The sequence below is a fragment of the Dermacentor andersoni genome, chromosome 7 (assembly GCF_023375885.2).
Source record: "Dermacentor andersoni chromosome 7, qqDerAnde1_hic_scaffold, whole genome shotgun sequence".
Lineage (NCBI taxonomy): Eukaryota > Metazoa > Arthropoda > Arachnida > Ixodida > Ixodidae > Dermacentor > Dermacentor andersoni.
Genome location: NC_092820.1, coordinates 82824318 through 82848668, shown reverse-complemented (window position 1 = coordinate 82848668; position 24351 = coordinate 82824318). Strand labels below are relative to the sequence as shown.

At 43.2% G+C, this 24351-nt stretch overlaps 1 protein-coding gene across 5 annotated transcripts; it reads left to right on the top strand.

Moving 5' to 3' along the window:
* Window positions 1–584: 584 nt before the first annotated feature.
* LOC126534205 (galectin-4-like) lies at window positions 585–22582 on the top strand. Of its 5 annotated transcripts, XM_055072744.2 has the most exons (10): window positions 585–772; window positions 2060–2151; window positions 4296–4509; window positions 7550–7672; window positions 9726–9938; window positions 11229–11339; window positions 15265–15297; window positions 16004–16069; window positions 18070–18183; window positions 18961–22582. In XM_055072744.2, the coding sequence occupies exons 1-10, from the start codon at window positions 749–751 to the stop codon at window positions 19054–19056; spliced, it is 1086 nt and encodes a 361-aa protein (XP_054928719.1). In that variant the 5' UTR covers window positions 585–748; the 3' UTR covers window positions 19057–22582. The 5 variants fall into 5 exon arrangements, with proteins under 5 accessions (XP_054928719.1, XP_050037425.1, XP_054928720.1 ...); XM_050181468.3 differs by lacking the exon at window positions 15265–15297; XM_055072745.2 differs by lacking the exon at window positions 16004–16069.
* The last annotated feature ends 1769 nt before the right edge of the window (window positions 22583–24351 follow it).

Sequence of the window (24351 nt, the reverse complement as noted above, 5' to 3'; positions counted from 1 at the left end):
CATGCTGATAACGCGCATGCCGTTCGTTACTGGAAAGTACCGGGCTCGCCGCGTTAGAGAAAGGAAATGCGGACAAGACAGATGATGATTATCGTTGTGTGGCAAACAGGTGTAATTTTGCTTAAGAGTGTACACTCTTAGACAAAGGTACGCCCTTTGGCGTGCATATCTGCCACACAACGATAATCGTCACCGGGCTTGCTTGCGTTTCCTTTCTTGAAAACGCCGCGCCCGCTAATGCTATATGTCATGCTGATAACGTGCATGCCGTTCATTACTGAGAAGTATCGGGATCGCAGCGTTAAAAAAAGGAAATGCGGACAAAACAGATGGCGTTTATCATTGTGTGGCAAGATACGTACGACCCGAAGGGTGTAATTTAGTTTTAGAGTGTATAGTGAGCATTGTATGAAACTCTATGGGCTATCCGAATTCGTGCAATATAACCATCGCTTGATGTACTCGTTATCAAGTGCAATTATAATATGCCTTGCTAATACAATACGCAGATGCCTTTGTACCAGCGAAGGAGGCATATTTATAGAAAACAACCGCTAACGACCGCCTTACAGAGAGGATCGCCTACCAACAATGAAGTGAGTGGGCGGAAGTGAGTCTCATTTCACTTACGGTTTCGGGTGCAAGTGTGGTGTAATGTTGTCGACTTGACGTATAATGGCCCTCTACCTCCCGGTGTTCGTGTTCTAGTGTCTGCCGGTTTTGTAGTCGACCGTTAGGAACATTAGAAATGACTTCTCCCATCTACAACCCGGTAAGATTTGTCTGAACATGGCGACACTGCGGTATTGCCTATATATGGAATGCCACATGCGCATTTGCTTGAGTGGGCATCGGGCACGGCTTCTGGGGGGTCCTCGTACTAACATTTCCCACTGTGTGCGCTCACCGCGTCTCGCGTTGTTGTTTGGGCGTGTAGCGTTGATGCCTAGTCATCAGAAAACGCCGTATTTGTATACATCAAACGCGACATGTCCGCGCAGCCTCTTTGGAACAGCTGTCTGTACGTGGAAGCCGTTTCACTGATGTTTCTGATTTGATGATCTCAACGCGGTCGTTGACACTGTTTGGGAGGTAAAGCGGCAGATAAGTGCTCGTTCTGTACCTGTAATGTACCAATTGCAGGTTAGTACCGGTGTGAATTAACCTCGCAGCACGCCGCAGAAATATAATCTGGCGCCACTCGAGAAACTCGAGTATTGAGGTATATTCTCAGAATAAATGTCCATACTGCGTCCATGTAGGTATGACGTAAGAACTGTCCAGTTGCACACGTTGTGAGTGTCATACGATTTCAAATTCGCTGTTGTATTTGTGAAGGTCTAACTTAGAATACGACCGGTGTACTTTCGGATTCGAATTGTTTTGGCAGTTCTGCCAACACACTTCGAAATATCTAGGCAAGAAGTCGGGAATCACATATTTCATTCGAAATGAACGTGTCAGTTGTGCAACATGACTAAATTTTCAAATTACAAATCGTTAACATTGTTTCCTGTACCCTCTCACACCCGCTAAATTCCACAGAAAATTGACTTCTTACAGTTGGGAGCAGAGGAGACTTGCAAACAAAATAATATAACTGATAAGTTACTTTCATGTTAGATTTTTGCTGCTCTATATAATGTTTATGTATCATTAACTGTATATCTCACTACACAACTCTTAATTTATTCATTTATAGCAAGTTATCCCATAATCATGGCAAACAAGAGAAATAGTCGCAGTCTCTTAAACCAACAGTTAATGAAGCCAAGGAAAGCCTAGGGAGAATTATGTGTGGTTTTTAATCGAAGTGTAGAAATGATAAGGCGAAGGAAAATGAAAGTGGATGAAAAAAAAAAAAAAGAAATACAACTTACCGCCAGTGGGACCCGAACCCACACCCTTGGCTTTATCTTGTCACCTTAAAGCATTCAGTTTGAGTGCACTGGATGATCAGTCCTACTTCATGCAGTCATTTCTGGTTTAAATGTGTCATCTGCATCTGGAATGACATGTACGACAAATACGACATGTACATGACCTGCAATGTTTTCAGCCCCTCCCTTACGTTGGACCCATTCCTGGGGGTGTGCTCTCCATTGGCACCCTCATTCGCATCCAGGGAACGCCTCACCACTCTGCAAGATGGTGTGTACATACATTTTTTAATTCCTTATGTTTGTCCCAGGCTTGATACCCGTGTTTTGCAGTCCACAAAACACTTTTCTTTTTTTTTTGAACGCAAATCCAGATTCTTATAAATTGCTTGTTCTTGCAAGACTAATTTGCTTAGTTTGGTGTGTGTTTGCTCCGATATGGTTCTTTGTGAAATGTGGTGATGTGCCTGTAAGAGAGGAAAACAAAACAAAGTGAGCCGTGTCAAGATATGTTTTTTTTGTAAGTTTGTGCTCCTTGTTGGAGCCTGGATGTAGTATTTGGTTGCAGCATGCATTAGTAAGCGATAGGAAACTAGGGGAGAGGATGAGGAATGTTCATGAAATAATACAGTGAGCTATAGGCACCTACTGACAAATGCCGTGCTCGATCACTGTTCCTGACAACGTGCATGGGGAGATAAACACACTGTCTATACACATAACACCATAGTTAAGCTCACTAATGTATGTGCGCATAACTGTATAAAAGTGTGTACCTACACAAACTAGCCACATGATCATAGTTTTTGATAGCACAACATGTAGCACTTCATGGTAGACATCAAATCATGAAATTACAGATTGAATAAGGTTTCCCCAGCATTGCAGCAAAGGGCATGTTTACCCCTAAAGGAAGGAAACAGAGAGAGGAACATCAAAGAAAACACAGGTGGTAACTTCCAACTTGGTTCAAACTACTAATTACGGTAACATAATTTCCATCTGCTGTTGCAGTTAAAAAAAGTTCCAGGACCGGAGGGCATCACGGCAGTCAGTTTGTTTCTTTGATGTGCAGTAAGGGTGTGGTAAATTTGGTGCTTTGTATATTTTTTTCGTTTACCAAGCTGTTACTATTCCATAAAAAAAAAAATTGCAGTCCCAAATCAATGTTCAGTTTCCAACAGTTGGTTGAGATTAGCTGTCTCTCAAAGATGCAGCAAATTTTATTCAAATTTGTGTGTAGTTACTCAAGGAGAACATATGTGTGTTTCTAATCTGCTTGAATAGCGATATTGGAGTTGGCCCTAAGGTAAGGCATCCTCTTAGTAAAATACTGGTGTTGGGGCTGTCTTTTCTAACAATCTGTTTTGCTATTCATTCCTTTGTACGTTTTCTCACTGGCTCGGATGTGGCTCACACACAACTCGGACGATGTCATCGCCGAGATCGGCCGCATGGCGCGTGGTGTCCAGGTGGTGTTGGAGCCATTGAGGGAACATGAGAAGAATGAATAATGAAATGTATAGAAAATACAGCCCCTGCTCTTTGTGTCTATATTATTTTGCTGTGAGAGTTTTTGGGCTTGATTACCGGCTGCATTCTGGTAGAGATGGAACGCAATATTGCGTGTATACTGTGTACTAGATAGAAGAAGCATAAAGGTGTTGGGAACACTAAATAAAGGGTGTAATAAAAGTGTAGGGTGCAATAAATAAAGGAATATTGACACATGCTTTGCAAGTTGTAGAAACTCTGCCACACATTTAGCTATTGTGAAGGTTGAGAAACGTATGACCTTCTAATCTGACACTAAGATGCCATGCAAGATGCTAAACTTGGGGCGTCATCGGCACCACTGCAATGGCATGACAAAGAGCAAATCTTACTGATGTTGTGTTGCAATATAATGATAGGTGTTATGAAATTGCTAAAAAAAAAAGTGAGCAAGAATGTCTCGCACATTTCTTCTCGATGCGTTAACATGCCAGCTGCAGCAATCACAAGAACCAAGCAAGCCTATGTGTCATGACGCATCCACTTTTAGGCTACCTAAACTAAAACTTGTTCGTAGATACATGCATTATATTAAATTACGTAGGGTGCTTCAACGCCTTTCATATCCTTCTTTTATTGTTTAAAGAGTTTGGACCTTTGCTTAACGTACGAAAAAAAGCCTACAAGACAGGAAATAACGAAAGTCATGTGGTCAGAATTGATGGGAAACCTGCCACAGCAGCATCTCATAGAACCTGTGCTACAGGACATCAGGCTCCGTCAGTCAGTCAGTGAAGCTTACTTGTTCTGTACCAAAAAGAACGATTGTGCTACCTTACAGGAGAAATAACGCTCACAACCGATTCCCTGTCAGTACTTGGGGGCACAGCACTCCATTCTCGTTCACTGACTGTCTTGCAGCTTCGCCATCAACCTGCAGTGCGGGCCAAATGTGCACCCACGCGACGACATCGCACTTCACCTGAGTCCCGTCTTCTCGCCACCACCACGCATCGTCCGCAACTCGATCCAAGCCCAACAGTGGGGACCTGAAGAGTCGCACGGTGACCCATTCCCGCTCGTCGCGGGCCAGAGCTTTGAGCTCTTGGTGCTCGTTGAACATGACCAGTACAAGGTAACTTGGCAGGCAGCTTGGTATTATCTCTTCGAAGTGGGATTTTGATGCTTATTCGAAGTGACAATAAAACCCATATCCTTCTCGGACCGAAATGCAGTTAAGAGACGTAATCATATTTCAAGTTGGTTCTTGTTACTGACTGGCATGTTATGAATATTAAAAGGCCATTCTTCTTTGAAATTCTGCAGTTTGACTCTGAAGGCAGCATCTCCAGGTATGCGAACGAAACTGAAGAAAGTAATTGGAGTAATTGGAGAGCAAAGAATTTATTTTCAGCCACATCACTAGTTTCTAACACTTTCCAACCGTGTTTTCATATAACTGCCCTTTGGCTGTAATTTCTTTAGTGGCGCAAGTACACCCATGTGAAGTAGCATTTTTTTGACAGGAAAGAAATTAAGTTGTATTTCTTGCCTGTCTTCCCATGCAAGTCCCTCCAGTGTGATAATGCATGACATGTAGTCAATTATCAGTAGTAGTAGAAACATGTTGGTGCAGGCATCTTAAGGGGACACAACTGTTATACACCACTTGGAAATATATCACTAGTTCGCGAGTTGTACTCCTACAAAACCCGGGTAAGAATTGTAAGTTTCATTTAAGAGAAAGCTTTAGCTTGTGTCCAACTCTGACATGGCCTATTCAAATACATGTAAAATGCAGAAACGCTTTCCTGAGATAACCCCTGGACCAATTTTTAATGAAATTTGTTGCATTTGAGAGAGAAAGTTAAATTCTAGTGACTGTTGAAAGCGGAGTTTCGATTTAGGGCCTGAATTTTGTTTAAAAATTTGTCAAAAATTTGAAATTTCAAAAAAAAAAAAAGGAATAGAAGCACAAAGTTTACAAATTAATAGCTCTGCATCAAGAACAGATATCGCAGTTCTGTAAGGTATATATATTGGAACATTCAGTGCTGTTGTCAATTTACATCTTACATGAATTCGTTATGTTGTGTACAAGGGTTCTGCAAAAGCTGTATTTCCATATTACTAAATTTTTTGAGATTTATGTGTAACATATCAATTTTGTCTGCTTTAGATGTCCTATGAAATGCAAATAACAGAATTGTGATATCTTTTTTCATTGCTGAGTTAGAGTATTAAACTTTATGAATTTTCTGAAAATTTTTGATTTTTGCAAATGTTTAACAAAAAATTGACGACCTACATCAGAAGTTCGAAACAAACACTCACTTGATTTTAAGTCTTCCTTTTAAATGCAACAAACCTCGTCCAAATGTGCTGCAGTGGCTGCCGAGAAAAACAAATTCTCCTTTTACATGCATTTAGATAGGAGCACCCGAGCTAAAGCTTCCTCTTAAGCCGTGAACTTGTTTATTAAATTTGTCTGTTTCAGATGTTCTGAGAGATGCAGTTTGCAGAATTGCAATATTTGCATTTTGTGCAGAGTTACAAATTTGTGAACTTTGTTCTCCAGCTTCTCTGTTTATTTTAACTTACTGATTTCCAGCAATATTCTTTAAAAATTTGAGGCCCTACCTCAAAATTCTGCTTCCATATGTCAATAGAATTCAGCCTCTTCTCTTAAGGGGCTCTGTACCATATTATCGAAGTCGAGAAATGGATTTGAAGTTAAAATACACTGTTTCAGAAATACTTTGCTGCAAAATGTGCTTCCATGTGTTCAGCAGAAGTGGAGTTATTGGCAATCAAACGTCCCCTATGCAGTGCTTCCGCTCCCTCTTCAATTATTTGCACTCAAAAGGTTACATTGGAGCGGGGCATGCCCACCACGCTCCGGGGCACGAACTGTGGCATCATCGTGGGCGGCAGTTCAAAATTGATTTTTGTGTTCACGTAGACGCCACTACTTCCCGTTTTGGCGCCTACGACGAGCCGCAGTGCACTTAGCCAGCATACTCGTTGCGGCACCCCACGGTGTCCATGGTAGCTACGCTACATAGGAAACCGCAAATACATGCAACTGTAGTACCTATGCGCATCCTTTATGCACGACAGCGCTTGAGTGCACAGTCATGCTCGTATGCTCCAATCGGGCCGTGCTACATGGTGCAGGCCGGCTTTGTCCTGCATCAGCTTGACTGCCGGATAGTAGCCACATGCAACTTGCATATCTTATAGTGCTGTCGATAGCTAAACACGAAGCGAAATCTGCCAGGGTGTCCAACCAGGAGCGGCCAGGAGTGAGCGCGCCCGGGCAAGCGCGCATGTGGTCTGACCTGAAGTATCGCGTAGTTCGAGGATAGGTGAGTGTTCAAAACAAGTCGAAATTAGCATGACCCGATGGCTGCGACACTGATAAGCAGGGTGGCCAAAGTTTAATCTCTAAGTGCGCAGCCACGGCCGAGCATGACCAGATGATAGTCTGCTTCTTCCGGAAGTAAGCAGTTATTATATAAATTCGAAAGCAAATTTTTGCTTACATTAGCCTGTTTATTAAACTGTGTCAATAAATATGCACAGTGACAGTAGAAACAAAGTTCACTGATCCAAACACCCCTCTTGATTGATGTCATCTGTTGGTCAATAGCATCCGCATATGGAAATCTTCTATATTACGAAATAAAGTGTTCAGAAAAGAGTGAGAAGGAGGCCTCTGTTGAAAAGAGCACGTTTAAGAAAAAGGTTACTTAACATTCCGCTTGCGAGATTGCTGCACCGTGTGTGACTGCAAAACTTGGCTGAGATGTTCGCAACAGCGTATGCTATCCGTGGACTGGGGATTCTTCACCGATCCCGAGGGGTGGTTCAGGAACCCCTTAAATGCAACGAATTTTGCTCAAATTGGTTTTCTAATGAGAAAACTTTTGCATTTCATGTGTATTTGAATAGGGAAATAGCAGTTGGTGAGGTAAAGCCTCCTCCCAGGGCCACCCTTCCAAATAAAGTCCCAATCAATTATTTACCAATTAATCAATCATTCAAACAATCAATGGTGTAATTTGCCTCCCAGGCGAGATACGTGTAGAGAAAAACATGATTTCATGATTTCTTGGGCCGATGAGCATGCAATTCATTTTGCGTTCTGATCTAGTCAAACCGTTGCTATGCAGATTGCCATCAATGGCAAGCACTACACAGAGTTCTGGCACCGCATTCCAATTCAGCGAGTCACTCACCTCACCATGGATGGTGACACGACTATCAGCTTGGTTCAGTTCGAGGGAATCCCATCGGTAAGAAATGCTGGTAACATAAACTAAGAGCGCTTTAAAGAAAATGTAGCTGCAGAAATGTTACTCTGCAAGGATTGTCACCCTTGGCTAACTAAAAGAACTCTTGTAGCCGGCAAGTGCTTGCCTGTTTGTTCAGTCAGTACCTTTTGCATTGCTTCCTTTCCTGTTTTTCCTTGCTTCTAGTTTATTTCTGTCCTAGGTCTAGTTTGTTTTTGTAAGCGCAGCACACTTTGGCATTCTCAATAGAATGTTTTGCCAGTTGTAAGAATGGCATTTAATTCGCTTAGTTAACCATCTTATCCGTGCCTGTGTTTAGTAGGACACAAAGGCACCATGAGCATTGTTACGTTAGTTTGTGAGTGCAGCATGTGTTGATGCCATTGGCCATACGGAATGCATTTTAAATTAGTAATGTGCTTGTTTTGGTTTGGTTGGTGAAGTGCAAAGAAAAGAAGATTGTTAGCAGGAATTATTTTGCAATGCTTTTGTTACCCATTGCTGGTTCTGATAATTTTTTGCTTTGAAGTCACATAATGAGCTATGTTCTTAAAAAGAAAACTAGATGCATTGAAGTCATCCACATAAATATTTACATTATGTCATATTTTTGTTTCCCACCACAGGCACCAGTGGTAAGGATTGCATCTTGTGGTATGGAGTAGTGCCTGCAGTGTTATAATTTGTGTGCATAGAATAAAGTCAGCTGTAGACTGAAGATAATGAACTGCTTAACTGCACAAAATCGAACCACCATTCAGCAGGCAGGAAAATAAAAAAAGCTTGTGCACCTTTACTTCTGATCAAGAAGAATACGTTTGTACGAAACCCCCCCCAAAAAATAAATAAAACATCAATAAAGTGTTGTTTGCATACATAATTAATCAGTATAACAATTAATTATTCATTGGCTTTCTTAACTACATACAACAGAAGACTTGCCCCAATATATCAAAAACTGCTGCATTTCTTTAACTTTCTCATACTTAATTTAGAGCTTGGAGGCGTGAAATCGAGTGTTTCAGCTATGACATGTCAGACTATGTGGGATTGAAATAAATTGCACTTACTTTGTAATTTGTACAGGACTTTAGTGCAAATTTGGAAATGCAAAATGGCAGTCTGGGCTTCATTCTTGTCGCAATTGACTTGAAAATATATGTTACATCTATTTATGTGCCACATCTTGCAAGTAAGTTTGCTGGCTGCCAAACTTGAGAATGTGCATTCAGTAGGGTCTTCATGTGATTGCCATATGCTCTGCTGTATTTCACAGAATTATCGGCAGTTAAAAAAAATCGGTCTACAGCTTTTCATTACTGCAGTGGCTCTTGCTGTGAAGAGAAGTGTTAGTTTAAACATGTTATGGGCGTGTGCAAGTAGTAATTGTGGAAGGATCATTGCGCTTATTGAACATTTAACGTGCATCACCACATGGTTAAGCTTAGCTACCTCAGTCGCTATGGTGTTCTGCTGCTGGGGACAAAGTCGAGGTTTCGATTCCTTGCAGTGGCGGCCTCATTCTGATGGGGGACAGAATACAAAAACAATTTGTGTACCGTGGTCTTTTAAAGAACCCCACATGATGCAGACTAATCCAGGACCCCCTACCACAGCGTCTGTCATAGCTGCTGTATTTCTTTGTGCTTATAAAATCGGTCAATCACTCCATCTATAGTAGCCACTGCTAGGCAGTGGCTAAAGATGAAAAGAAAGAAGTGTGGTGACACAGGACGCACACACGAGCAACATCGCAAAAATTGAGTAAAAAAAATGTTAAGTGCCGACTTTCGGTTCTCATCTCTGCCTCACCTTGTATAGCTACAGTGGGGATCTAGACCTGGAACTGTCATAGCTTCAAATCAGTAAATGAACGAGAATTGACCGAGTGAGTTAGAACTACCAGCAGCAGCAAGTTACAGGGCTGTTTCTCACTTTTTAAAAGAAATAAGGTGCTTTGCTCTGCCAGATGACTAAAGCCTGCTTCAATCTGTCATTGTACCTTGTGCTCGATCTCATCACCTGAGAGGCAGCATCAAACTTCTTCCTCTGGCAGATGCCACTAGGACCCGGCATGCCCATGCCCATGCCAGTGGCACCTCCGTCTGGTCGGGTGTCTCCCTATGGCGACACGAGGTTCGGCGCACCATACCCTCCGCAGGCAGGCTATCCACCAGGTGGCGGTTACTACCCACCTACAGCTGGTATGCAGCCTGCATACCCTGGAGGGGGTGGTTACCCAGCGCACGGCCCAGGAGTGCAGTACGTTGTGAGTATGCAGAGCCCTGCTCGTTGAGATATTCTGCAGCTGCGTCTAGCAGTGGCCGGCTGCTAGTTAGCCTCAAGGATACCTTCCATGTGCAAATAGTTATGTTGATGCCAGTTGTGCATGTCTGCTGCCGTGTTGCCCCCTGAACGCTGGGGTCCATTAGTTGTCCCGATGGAACCCATGGGCCCTCCACATTGATGGGAGCAATAAGCGATGAAACAGCACGTGTGCTGCCCCTCAGTTTTTCACAGTTGAACTTCAGTCATGATAAAGTTCAGGTGAATCCTCAAATTGTTTTGTTAAATCAAGAAAAATATTGGGGTTATTAATATGGCTGTTTGGGCTGGTTGGTATGACTCGTCTTGTGCACTAAAAGCTTCAGTCAGTGGGATTATAGATATGTCTTTGCGGTGATGCTGCATTTTGGAAAACTTCTAGGATGATTAGTTGATGATTTCCAAATCTTGGCATAAGCAGCTCATGCTATTGAGCCATTCTCATTTGGGTGTGGTTTGCCTTTCCTGTTTCCCGGTGGGCATCTGCTTGTTGCACCTAGAAGTTGGCTACAAAAACGGAGGGACCAGAGTGTCTCATTACAGTGCTTTTGCCTAAGCTCACCGCTCAGAGTGAAGGCAGCAATGGAGGGCAAACATTCTGCAACTGTTAATTGCTTCATGCTGCTGAAATTTCTGCTGACTCGTGTTTTATTGGGTATATGTGGCTGTGACCTGTCAGGCCTAGTTGCAGAGCTATTTCACACTTGAACATTGTCAGCATGAATTGTTTCCGGATAGCTGCTCTGCTATTTAGGCAGTGCCTAATGACATGCTCCTCACTGTGCTAAAGTTAAGCGTGTCTACAAGTTCATTAAAAAGCACTTTCGCAACATCCTATCGTGTTTCTTTGAAATATGTAACATGGAAACAAATGCCTTTGTGTTGCTGTTGGAGTGCCATGTTTCCGTATCTTTTTCTGTGCACTGTCTTTGTGTGTGCTATTCACTGTACATTCTCTTTCCTACCCTGACAGCCGTACTCGCTCGAATATAGGTTGAGCACAAATGCAGGGCGACCGTTATGCTAGGCATAATAAGGTCATTCAGACATAGTCATGTCTTTTGGAAAAAAAGAAAAGCATAGTGATTAGTAAGTGATTATTCTTTGCACTTATTTTGACCGATTATCGACAGTATTTATGGAGAAAAAAAATGTATCCTAATATTCAAGTAAGTACGGTACACCTGGTCTCTGTTGCGCTTTCCCATCTCTGTGTGCTTAATTGGCCCTGTAGCCATATCCTGCAGACCAGAAACACAGCTCCGGCTTGGGAACTGGCTTGGGAGCCGGACTGGCAGCCGGCGCTGCTGCTCTCGCGGGCTCTTCGCTCCTCAAGCATGGGATGGTAGATACACTCCTTTCACTCCTCTTCTTTGTGCTTGCAAATACCCTGTTGTGACGTCTGTGTTATAATCTGTAGCCAGTGACAAGTGGAGGATGCAGGGGAATATCTTGAAGTTTCAACAGTGCGAAACAAGGTAAGGATGGGTACAAAACAAAAGGACTCACTCAGCATGTCCTTTTCTGTCCTCGTACTGTTTGGCACTGTTCGAACTTCAAGGTGATCAAACACCAAGCCCAAATTTTGGCGATATCAAGGAGAAGTTCCTACTACATTGGTACAGCGCACTGGCTGTTTGCGCTGCCACACTGCACTCTAAAAAAAGAGTTTACACCGTTTGGGGTGTATATTTGCCACACAACAATGATCGTCTTCTGTCTTGCCCGCATTTCCTCTCTTGAATACGCTGCGCTCATTACTTTCCTGTCAAGAATGCTCTGTCACGCTGATAATGCGCATGCCGTTTGTGACTTGGAATTACCGGGCTTGCAGCATTAAAGAAAGGAAATGCGGGCAAGACAGAAGACGATTATTGTTGTGTGGCAAATATACACCCCAAAGGGTGCAACTGTTTTTAAAGTGTAGCAGCACGCTACGTCGAGTCTCTCAAGGATGCTGAAGGTTCTGCTGCGTCTTGGCAGTAAATGCGGGCCATGCTTTAACTGGGCTCACTCAGCCAGAAAAGATAAATAGAGACGGTAACTGGTGGCATGGATGCTGGGAGGAAAATTGATTGGGCAAGTATGCATCATTCGACTTGTGGTGAACCATTGCAGTGCAGGCTGGAGATTAAGAGATGGCAGGAGGGTACGTGCTGCAGGGATGGCACAAGCACTTAGTTGGTGCTAGATGTGTTAGGCAAAGTGGACGTGTAGTAGCAGGGTGTGCGTCTCAAAAGTGGTGCGATCCTTGCCGAGCAGCATGTTCTGGGCGTCTCTTTGATTTGTTTTCCTGGAATGTCCGAAATGCTACGTACACTAATGCTAATTGGCTGAAAGGACTTGGGAAGTACTGGGTATTCGAGGACGACAAAACACAGGCACCTTAAGATGCATGTCAGCAGATGGAATCAGGCTGCAGGAGGACAAACGAGTGATGCTGATTGCTTAACAAGCAAGTACTGGTTCCCTCCGAGGGAAATTTGCTGCTGCACTCTTGACTTTGCTTGTTGGCACTATTTGCTCCTCCTTCTGTGGTCTATGCTGTGTACTGTGGAATTCTGATTGCATGTGCGGATGTTTCATTGTCTCATTAGTGTAACACACAGGCTCATTGTAGAACTGTGCTGCGCTCCGTTTCAAGTCAGTGATGCCAAGCCCAGCTTGTATTTGCCCAGTGAATAGCTTGCTGTTACGGGTTCATTATACAACTTTTTGATTTTCCTCGTGAATACGATGTGTAATTAGTATCACTGTCTTTGGTATCGACTCACTGCATTTCTTTCAGCTGTACACAGGGTGGAAAGGTGTTTGAATAACACTGTGTGTTCGCTGCAAAATTCTCTGCAAGTTTTGCTGCACTGTAACCTGCTTGTATGTGCAATAAGAAATAGAATTGAACAAAGGTGCACAGGAAGACAGATCGGCAAAGGCAGTGTTGAATGCAGAAGCACCGTGTTTTTTGCCCCCCACATGATTGCACAAGATTGGGTCGGTCTTGCATAAACTAAGCGGGCTCCACCTGGTCTACGGTGCTGCGGTCTATGTGCTATGGGTGCTATGTTGCTTACAAGTCCACACACGTACCTCGGCGCTACTGACTGGTGTGCTACTGAGGCACATCGGCACGTGCAACACAGAGTTTATTGGGTCTTCCCAACGAGATGCGCTAGCTTCTGGGATGCTCAATAAACGGGCAGGAGGCAGGCTAGCAAGAAGCAGGGTTACCATTGACCTTTGCTTAGTGCTGCAGCCTCCTGCATCCATAGCCGCTTGCTCTTCTCCGGTCATGCTTCTCAGAAGATGCCGATTTCCACTGCTTCCGCTCCGGTCGTCCAACTCTCGCACCTTCTTCAGGTGTTTGGGGATTTGGGTGGTCCCATTTGAGACCTCCCCTTGCGAGAGTGAGGGTAGAGAAGGTATCTGGCAAGGATGTATTGGCGCGCCTTGCTGCAGATGAAGTAGCAGATTTCCACCGTTTCCCACAAATTGCACGAAATGATAACACAGGATTAGGAATAAAGCAGTTCTTTTTGTATAACTCTGCAAGCACCTGTGTACAGACGACCACAAAATTTAACAAAGCACGGTATCTCTGAAAACGAATTTTCAAGCAGCCTGTTAAGTAGCCAGTAAAACCGTACATCACAATGTTGTTTGCATATTCTAGTAGAGGTTTGGAATACGAATACCAGGCTACACTGTGAGGCTGCAGAAATGTTTTCAACTTTTTCTGAGATCCCGTGGTCTGTAAACTTTTGTGGTCGATTCTACAGGTGTCTAGATAATAGTTCTTTTTTTGATGGTCATGCAGCTTTGGCATAATTTGTGCAATGCATGCCTGCCAACTCTCCCAAATTTCTAGTAATGTTTATGAATCCGGGCTTGTTCTGCAATTTTATGAATGTCTATGTCAAGTTTTACAAAAAGTAGATCATGTTTGCAAAAATGTTTAAGCCTTTAAAAACGGTAAAAAAAAAAAAAAGGATGGAAAAGACTTGCAAAAGAAATAATTACTTTTTTTTTTGGACGCGAGTGATCCTGATGATCAATAAAGCAAGACCATGCAAGAAATTTCTCTCGCAAAGGTGAACTCTGCTAGGAATTTTTTTTTTTACACTGTAACAAAGGTGGGCTTTGCTGCAACATCTATGCAAACTATTCTGAAGATCGTATAAATCGAGGCCATGTGAAAAATGTCTCTCAGAAAGGTAAATTTTAGTAAGAGAGAGAGTAAACATTTATTTCAAGGGTCGGCATGAAAAAGTTCTTTCTTCACCCACGGTGGGCGGCTCCCTTAGTCCAGAAAGTGGAGAGCAAATTTATTACACTGTAAGGAAGGTGGGGTTCACAGCGCACAAGTGTGTCACACTGTGCTGCTAACTTTGCTCTTGAACCTTGTGCCATTCAGTGTTATTTACAAACAAGCACAGCATAAATGCACGCCACCCAGAAGAAGCACGGAGCAACACAGGAGCCCAAATTGGCTTCGAGCCTGCATGAAAAACACGAAAAGTGCTGGATGTTAAAGGACGGGGTGAGCAAAATTGAAGAAAAAAAAAAGCATGCAAGAAATTGTGGTAACTGTGCCGCCCTTTCGTGGCAATGCAAATGCAAGATGCCAAGCATAGGGCTACTTGCTCCGAGCAAGTTTATTCAGACAACTTCCTGTAGTGGGGCTAAACCGGCAAAGGAAAAGTCACTGAAAAAAAAGTCACTGTGACCTAGAAACACTGTGTTGCTTCGAAGCCTGCTGTGCCTAGCTTGCTGCTCCCTATGTCCTATATCAAAATGTAAGTATGTCGAAGCTCCATATAAGAAACACGGATACATATAAATAAATAAACATTACCTCAACATTGTTGCAGTGTAACATATACATATTTATAATGAATACCAGGTATAACGAACCTATTCTCATGTCATGTCAGACGTGACTTCATTAGTATAACAAGATTAGACTGTAATCGTAACTAGAGCATGCAGTTGTCCCACAAAAGGTGTGTACTGAGGGCAAAAATAAATGCAACGCATGCTGCACCTTTCTCCTCTGTCCTCACCCCGTTACGTTTGTCATGTTCGTAAGTGTTTTTACGAATTTTAAAGTTCACAGGTTGGCAGGTATGGAAATTGCATGTTTATTTCAATTAACACAGCACATGATGTCAATGATATGTTTACACCAATGCTAGCATCCAATTCTTCATGCTGAGTACGGGGGAAAATAACTGTGACCTTGCTTGTCCACGTGTGTCCATTTCTTTCCACAGGATGCACTCTCTTTCACAAAAAACATTGTTGAAGTAAGGATTTCTCGCAAAAAGATTTTTGGCATTTGGTTTCCATTTGAAAGAGTCTGCATGCGGTAGCATTTGTTAATGCATGTGTGTGGTGTGCAGCTGTTCAGCAAAATGCGTCTGCATTTGACATGTCTGCAGTTTTGTTGCTCTTCAACCTTTCTTCGAAATGATTGGTTGTTCTGCATACAATGCCTGTGGAATGGGATGCCCATGAGAAAAAAGAAAGGAAAAGTTTGCAGTGATGATTGAGAAGAAACATTCTACATTTGCATTTTGAAATAGGTAAAGTGAGTTGCAAATTTATGCCTCCTGCTTCACGTCGTGCACAGTGAACACAATCTGTCAAAAGTGTGCGCACAGTGGCAAGCCTATGAACCCTCTTTAAAACTTGTTTCACTGAACTATAAGACTAGGACATGGTAGCCGAAAAGACATGTATTGTGTAAACACACTTGACATGATAGTAGCATTGTGTGGACTGGGCTTCTATGTTATAACTGGGTGAACATGTTAGCTAGGAATGTGTTTGCGAGATTGGGCTCTTATATGCAAGTGGTTTGTGCATGTGTTTGTGCACTTTGTTAATTTATGGCAGTTTCAAGCATCCCACGTACCTAATGCCTGTAAATGTGTTTGTTTCTAAGAAAAAGACTGGCAATGGTTGTCGTGTGTGTCTGTGTGTTGTTTGACCGTTGTGTTCTCGTGCCAGGGTCACAAGAAGGGCTTTGTGCCAGCTGTGGCGGGAGCCGCCCTGGGTTCTGGCCTTCATCACAAGGTGGCTCACCTACATATTGCCGACTGCTCTCTAGATCAGCAGCCACTAGGCTGCTGGTCCTCGCTAACTTCAGCTGTGGCTAACATGTCACTAACATCACACGATGACCAGCTGTCAGCAAGCACGACTTGTTCTAACCGTACCTGTCCTTGTCGCCTCTGTTGTTGCTGGCGTGCATGCTGTATGTAGCCTGCTTATATACTGAGCCTCCGGGGTGAACCTGTGTCTTTCTTCAATACTTCTGTCTTCCTTGAATTCTGTGCAGCACTCAAACTTTGTTCTAACTTTGTTGTTTTTAGACTGACTGACAGCTGTTGACGTGAGCTGTGCCTGCAGTCAATACTCGCTTGGGTTGCTTGCTGCAGGCGCTAATTTGGAAGCACCTTTAGTGCCTACAAGATAAACAGCTGTAATTGCTGTATTATGCAACGGCATGCCCGACGCGTTTTGATGTGTACTCATCAGTGTTGTCGAATAATGCCTTTTGAAAAATGTGCTGTCTTTTCTCTTGTACAGTGTTGAGAAGTTCAGATGCTGCGCTCCGGCCTGACTGCACTTGAGAGCATCAGCACATATTAACGAGAAAATTGGCAGGAGTGGAACATAATGAAATAAATTTATGGCCCTGTACTCTTCTCATGGGTTATCGGTATTTCCTTAGAAGTAGCTGCTCACATGCATTGAACAAGACGAGTAGCCAGAACAACGTTGCAACAAGGAATGTTTATTACAATTAATTTGACTTCCTTTAATTCGACTCTGATGGAACCCACTAAATAGATTGAGTTATCCGGCGGGTCGAATTAAACAAGATGCAGGAAAAACGGTAAACAAGCCACCTGATTAATTTAGTAACATTTACCCGCGCGACAACTTTCTAAATGTCCAACGTAGTGAACTAAGGTATAAGTGACATTAAAGCTCCCAAACAAAGTAGAAATAAAAAGCGCACCCAATTTTTTAGCAAGAAAATTTACTGCACAATGGTGGCCAGTTTTCTAAAGTCAGCTTCGCCACAGAGTCTTTTAAAGTTAGCTTTGCCGCAGTACTTCATGCTATGCGGCAAAACGTACAAACGTTGGGAAGGTGGTTTTGGTTTCAATTTCGTCACCTTTTGCACCGCGCAGACAATTTTTGATTCAGTTTTCTTTTAAAAAATGAGGCGCGCGCGATAGGATCGGGTAAATGCCGTAATCAAACATTTTCAGCTACGTTTATTGCTTGAAAATCTCCATAGGGCGGGTGGAAAACAGGCGTTTTTGATGAGAGATGATGTGTGCTCGATGCATACTCTGTGCCCTTAGTTCCGCCGAGACAGACGCTGCGACCTAAAGGGTGGCTGTCGGGGTGACCGTAGGCGTCAGGCGCGAGCGTGTGACTGGTCAAGTTTGGATTATCTCGCAAAGGCCACCAAAAGATTTATAAACAGTTTTTTAAAAATCTTGGATGCTGAGACAATATGATGTCCTAGTTGGCTTGGTCCCTCTGCGTGTGTAGATAGCTGATGGAAAAGGCAAATACTGTGCAGTAAGTCTAATAGGCTTAGCGTGCTGAATGAATGTGAAAATTCCAGAGGAAAACTGGGCTTAGCATGGGCGAAGCACTGAATCACTGCGAAACACATATGTCAGATGCCACTACCCACACGGTAATCTCACGAATGCTCAATATCTGTTGCATTAATCGTGTATCAAAAAAGACTTCATACTTTGCCGCTTCAGTGAGCCTGGCTCTGCTGGCATGCAGCTATCATGAAATGTCACTTTTTTTTTTTAATGTTTACAATTGCCAGACAATGCCAGCATAATTACGAAGTTAGGTAAGTACATGGTTAGTTATTTCCATACGAGTTTGTGTGCATTTTGCTGAAGTCGCCTGGCAGTCCCAGTATACTTAAGGAGGTTATGAGAAGTAGACGCTCAGCTGTTGCAGTGCGAGTTTGTGTGCCTTTAGCAGGACTTTCCCACGAATCCACATTTCTTGTCCTCCTGTGTGTGCAGTCTCATGGATACAAGCCCAAGTCCAGCATGCCGCTTCCCATTGGTGCTGGCACTCTCGGAACGGGACTGGCCGTCGGTGCCACAGCGCTCGCCGGTGCAGCTTTGGTAAAAAAGGTGAGTAGTGTGTCGTGAGAATGCACCATAATCTGTGGCGTTCAGCCAACGAAGTGAAGGCTTCAAATTAAGCGTGCCCGTGCTACTAATGGTATCCTGGCACACAAGTGTTGGCCTAATTGTTAATGAGAACTGTTGGTCGTTATTCGCCAGCACTAAAGACTGATGACGTGACGGGATGTGTACAGAACAGTCACTGCAGCGACTCACTGGCTGTGGCATTTGACTGCCGACCATGAGGTTGTTGCATGTTCTATTCCAGCTTGCAGCAGCCGTCTTCCAATAGGGACACAACACAAGAATGCTCGTGCACCAAGCTTTAGGGTACACATCTAATGCGCGCATTCTAATGTTCCTCCACTGTACCTCAGCTCAAGAAAGTAGATAGCATTGTTATCCCTTCGCAGGAGTGGTCACTGCGCTTAATGATCATCCACGGATATTCTTGAGATGCGTAGCGTCGTCTTCAGCTGAGGGGAAACGCTGTGCTCAACTCAGTGGACCGGAGGAAGAGCGTCGGGAGGATTGTTTGTAAATGTGGAGGATAAGAACCCCAAGTTGTCGAAATATAATTCAGGGACCTCTACCACAGTGAGCCTTTACCTGTAATTGCATGTGGAGTCTTCTATATATACCGGGTGCTTCTGCAATGACCTTAACCTATCTGCAAAACTGCTTAAGGTCTTTGCAGAAAAACATGGTATGTTCAAAAGTGCATACAGCCATTGCAAGCTATGTTGATCTATAGCTACATGTGTACTTTTTGCTTATTTGCAGCTCAAGCCCAAGAAGATGTTCAAGCACAAACACAAGCACGGCTGGAAAGGGTGGAGCAGCAGCAGCAGCAGTTCGAGCTCAAGCGAAGAAGAGTGAACAACATCCTCTGGACATTTTTCTCTTACATCAATGATGTTCTCTATATGTATACCTGCGCACCATGTTATTCTCAATGTCATGTGGCTTAAAGATCTGTGATGAAAGTTGTAATTCCAGTTGCTGTATTGTAATTGAAAAAGCATGTTCTCGGATGCTAATTGGCCAAAGCTCCGATGCCAACAGCCCACTCACAAGACGCAGGCACCATTATCATAAGTTCGGTAGTCAGATGTTCAGTCGTGGTGTTTTGTCACGATGCTATCCCGATTGATGTGACATCATCATGATGACATCGCAATTGACATGTCATGTAAATCATACTATTCCGAGATGGCAGACATTTTCGCTTGAGAAACTTTGGTTTCGCAGATGCATTATTTTTGGCAGGTGCACTATTATTATTTGCTTTATTTCTTTTTTGTCTGCACAATGTAGAAACCTTGAGACTGTCAATGCCAAACATCCTGGACTTTTGTGCACCAAACTGGCTTAGCCGGTGAGAGCCTTTTAAGATTACAGGCTCAGTGCCAGAGCACCTCGTACATCAGGCATGATTAATCAGTGTAAATTTGGCCTTTTTACTGCATCCTTCAATTTCTTCAGAAACAACTGTTGCAAACTTTCTCACTGCATCGAACAAGACCACAAATTTTACTTGATATAGAAGGGCCGTCCCTAACCACCTGTTGTCTGAGAAGCTCCTGTACAGTCTACTTGGATCCAGTCCATTGACTTAAATGTAGTCACTTTGCATCGATAATGCTTCTTGGATGTCCGTGAAATAATTAGTTGCCTGAAAGATGAGCAGTTTCGCCTTTGAGTGGAAGCCAAAAGCATGTAATTAAGATGGCTTTGGAGTTTTGATGGAGCATAATTATGAGCACATAAGGTTCTTGGTGGCACTGGCATCAAGTTGCAGAATCAAAATCCTCAAGTAGCGGAACAGTTGAAGAAAGTGACGGAAGGTAGAATGGCTAGAAATGGTTGTTATATTCACAGCCTGTAGTAACTGTGTGAAGCTAGCACTTGGGGATCATAACGACGACTGCTATCCCACTACATTGCCATGCCGTGAACTGGAAGTGTTGATCCAACCTGTATATGACTATGACATTGGCATTACATTGGCATAAGCCGGTAGATACTGTCATTTTCACTGGCTTGCCAATGTTGGGAAAGATAGTGCTGCTTAAATTTTTTTTCTAAGCACTGAACTCATCTTCAGAAAAGTTGATTCTGTTGCAAGTTTGTTAACACTGTGTTGCTGCATCACATTGCAAATATCATGCAGTGTTTTTTACGTATTGCATGCAGCCATTCTGTCCACTAATGCTGGCTCCCACTCACTCTGCACAAATGCATTGAACCTCAGTTTTTGTGGTATTTGCTCTGTGACATAGCAGTATCAAGTCTGCAGCCATCATATGGGAGGCTAGCTCGAGACTGGAATGCACCAAGACAGGCAATGCCAAGGGTAACGTGATGGAGTGGATTTGATGTCTCTCAGGAACTGTTATTGATTTATCATGAAACCTCTCTGCCTTGTTCCCTCGAATTTGAATGCACCGATGACTCTTTGAGTGCCTTTCATATAGCTGTGTAAATTCCTTCGATGTTCTTTGCTGTAAAAGTTTGGAAGTTGTGCTCTTTTGCTTGAAAGCATTTTTTCTTAGGTCATGCTTGGTTGTTCCAAGCCCATATACTGTGCTATTCTTTGTGCTTATTGCCCCTAGGCTGTAATGTAATGCGTGAAGTCATGAGGTGTCGCAGTGCCTTCTGGTGTATTTTTTTTTTTTTTTTCAGTTTAGTTTTAGCAGCCCCCCCCCATTTTTTTTTCTTTTTGTAGTCTTGCTGTACTGATATTTCGTAGAAGCCAGAATTGGGCTTTCAATTTGTCTGTTGTCGTGAAGTATACAACCTCTTGAAAGACTTTAATGCCCAGATATGCATAGTGTTTTGAGAGTCTATTGCCGTGTTCATGTTTGATGGAGTTGTGTAATGTCTTCACCATCGGCTTGTTATTCATGCGTCCCATATGGTGATCACAAAAGCAATACGTATCTGGCTAGCGGAGACTGCATTGTGTGCAGGAATTTCAGTGTAGAGCTCCATTATTTCTATCTAGAGCATCGAGGTTCCGTGCTGCTGAATGAAGAAATGCATATTTGAGAGGATATTTAGGGTCTTAGAGACAATGGGAAGTTTTAGCTTGTATGTAAATGTACTGACCTTTGTGGGATACTCGGTTACAAATGACTGGTTTGGTAGCGCAGCATTTAGCCAGATGGAACACAGCGGCATCATTGCAGTAACCAACCGCATTCTGTTTAGCTGCTGGTGTAATGTGTCGGCAGCGACGTAATCTTTACCATGCAGCACTTTTTTAAAATATTTTCTTTGACAACAATACTTACGTATCATGAAAATGTATCTAATGCATTGTGGTTGGACATATTACCACAAGGTGCCACTATCAGCTCTGTTGTTGCCATCCATGTCTCCAGTAAGCTAGTATTCCGTGAAGGTTAATACATTTACCGACAAGCTGAATTTCTGCTGCTTGAACTCAAGGAACTTCAAGAGCGTTTGCTGTCGGTGTTTAGAATGAAAACAGCTTGAACTAATGGGTCTATGAAGAAAAACACTTTGCCTTGTTCCATCAGTTTGCACTGTTTTTCTTTCTAAAGCTTGAGGAAAGGCATATGAATCTATTACTGCAGCTTGAACACCGAGAATGCTGAAAGATTCTGCTTTCTTTTCTATACAGCAGAAGGCAGCAGTGTCCTCAACAGCTGTGCCCACTTGCATCGCAATGCTGCGTCATTCTAAAATGTCTTGTAGAGCAATACAATTCTAGTCTGATGTAGCTCTGTGCATGGCGCAGATCTCAGAACTGTTAATTGCAGTGCGCAAATGAAATATTATGAGCACTTGTGAAGTCTGTGCACTTTATTCTGAGCTCTGCTGCCTGTGTCAATGAACGTTGCTTTCCTGGGATGAGGCTCGGTGGCACTAAAAGGAGGAAGCAGCGCTCAAAATTTCTTAAGAACAATGCGGACAAGTGTTCAATTCTCCAAAGTACATACTTCCAGGCCAAATACTGTCTTCCGCAGTCTAATTCATATTTTAACGATATGTACCTCTTGAATGCAAGAAAGTCCATCAGTGCCAATGCCCAATATGTCAAAACTTTCAAGGTGCATTTCTAACACATGGTGCAGAATGTGTTTTCAAGCATGCTAAGGTTGCTGACGCCTGGCTCTCTTACCTTTGTTTGCATAGGGTGTTTCTTTCATTTAAAACATATGTCAAAAAATGTTTATCTCTAATCACATATGGCAATTTGGTATCCCAATGTTTATTCTGGCTTCTGCTACCAGCGCCCAAACATGTGAAATAGACATATAGCTTCAGTAATGCAACAAAAGCAGAATCAGTATTTTGCTGTTTCCCACTCACTTTTAACATATACTATTGCTTGGAAGAAGTTATCATAATAAAATTATTTGACTTTGTTTCCTTATGTTGTGTGTTATGAGCAGCGCTCTCGTGGGATCACAATGCAAAGTCATGGATCTAACTTAGACACGAGTGACTAACTGCCAAAGAACACTGAGCAATCTGTGCATAGGTCTACACTGCGCTGTCTATTTTAGCCATTTCTTGAGATTTGTGGCTGAGGCTTCGTGGCATTTCAGTCCACGCCACTACTATTGCTTCACTTACTGTCATCGTTTTAATGCCTATTGTAAGATGACGTCTTTGGCATCGCTTCTGCAGCATTGCACTCTTACCTGCACATCCACTGTCCTGTTTCGTCAGACAGGGAAGCGCGCTACTCGCTGTCTTGTGTTCCTGCTACATGTAGTACAGTTGAAACTTGATTTAACGAAGTGATGACCATGCTCAAATTATTTCATTAAATCAGGAAGTACGGAAAATTGAGTAGGGGATTTTTTGGTCCTCCCAACTGTAGCATTGTATTTGCCACTAACCCACATCTGCGCATGTAGAAGTTAGGTTAGGTACGTAAGAACGCTAGCTACTGCCAAGTCCATTGTTCCGTGCATGGGCGAGGCATGCAGCCTCGTCAAAAAGCTAGAACCATGACTAGTGCGCCTAGATGTTTGAACACAGTAGCGTTCAAAAAAACACGCTCGAAGAAAAACCCATCTGCATCAAAATTAGAATTGCAACTTTTTTTACTTATTTATATCTGAAGAAGCTTCGTTAAATCGGGCTTAATGCAAGCGACTTTTGTTAATTCGGGTTGGTGGCAACATTGAACCTTGTGGGTACTTGCCAGGGAATGGAAATTTCTTCGTTAGATTGGGCACTTCGTAAAATTGGGTTTCGTTGGATCGAGCTTTAACTGTATATGGACACTCCAGGCGCATTTTTGCCGTCGCCGTGGAGTCTATGAACGATAACCCGTGCCGCGCACCGCATGCTGCATGTGCGAGTGAAAGCTCATGAGGGGAGCCAACGATCGCGGCTCAACCTGGCCCGCGTGAGGGAGGAAGGCGAAGAGCAAATTCTGTCGCAGTCTTCTGTCGCGCGAAAGGCCATGGGGGGATGGGGGTGTTGGGCTCTAGCAGCAGCAACTGCATATTTCACGACCAGGAGCTAGGGGAACTGATGATTTTGGCTCAATCTTGCATGCGAAAAGGAGGAAAGTAGGGAGGCAGTGCAGGAGGGGGGCTTCTATGCCACCAGCAACTGCGTAATTTGCGTGGAGGTGCGGGCACCACATCTTGAAAGAGATCTGCTGACGGCTCATACCTTTGAGCATGCTGTTTTCTCGCCGCTATTTGCGTTGAAGCGCTAAAGAGCATGAAGGTCAAGTGCCGCTGGTGCACTTGCTCACGCCAGCGTTGTGACAGCGAATGTCTGCGATCGTCGAGGTGATGGGCTCATGATTGCCTGTGCGCGCTGACACCATGCTTGTTAATTCAGTTAGTAAGCGATTGTTTCCAAGTTTATAATGCTGATAAAACTGCTATCCTTGCTTCGTATAGTTGTCTACTAATTCGCTATCGCAATTGATGCTTCGCCTTTCGGGTGAAACTGCGACATTTTTATGTGTTGGTTACGATGGACCCCATTATGGTTTGGTTCTGATTGACGGTTTAGTTTTAGTTAATTTTTAGGTTAATTTAGTTTGCATCATTTCTTGTTTTCCACTTTATTCTGCCACATCATTATTGCTAAGCAGGAGTATCTTTTTCTTCCCTGGGCAAAGAGCAATTTGTAGGTTAGGTAACTGCTCCTTCAAATGCTGACTTGTTGCTG

Bases quoted from the DNA above. Each gene is read 5' to 3' on its own strand.
- LOC126534205 (XM_055072744.2), top strand. From the start codon at position 749: ATGACTTCTCCCATCTACAACCCG. The intron at 4,510-7,549 runs GTAACTTGGCAG...GTTGCTATGCAG, and splicing joins TTGAACATGACCAGTACAAG to ATTGCCATCAATGGCAAGCA. The intron at 15,298-16,003 runs GTAAGGATTTCT...TTCTCGTGCCAG, and splicing joins TCACAAAAAACATTGTTGAA to GGTCACAAGAAGGGCTTTGT.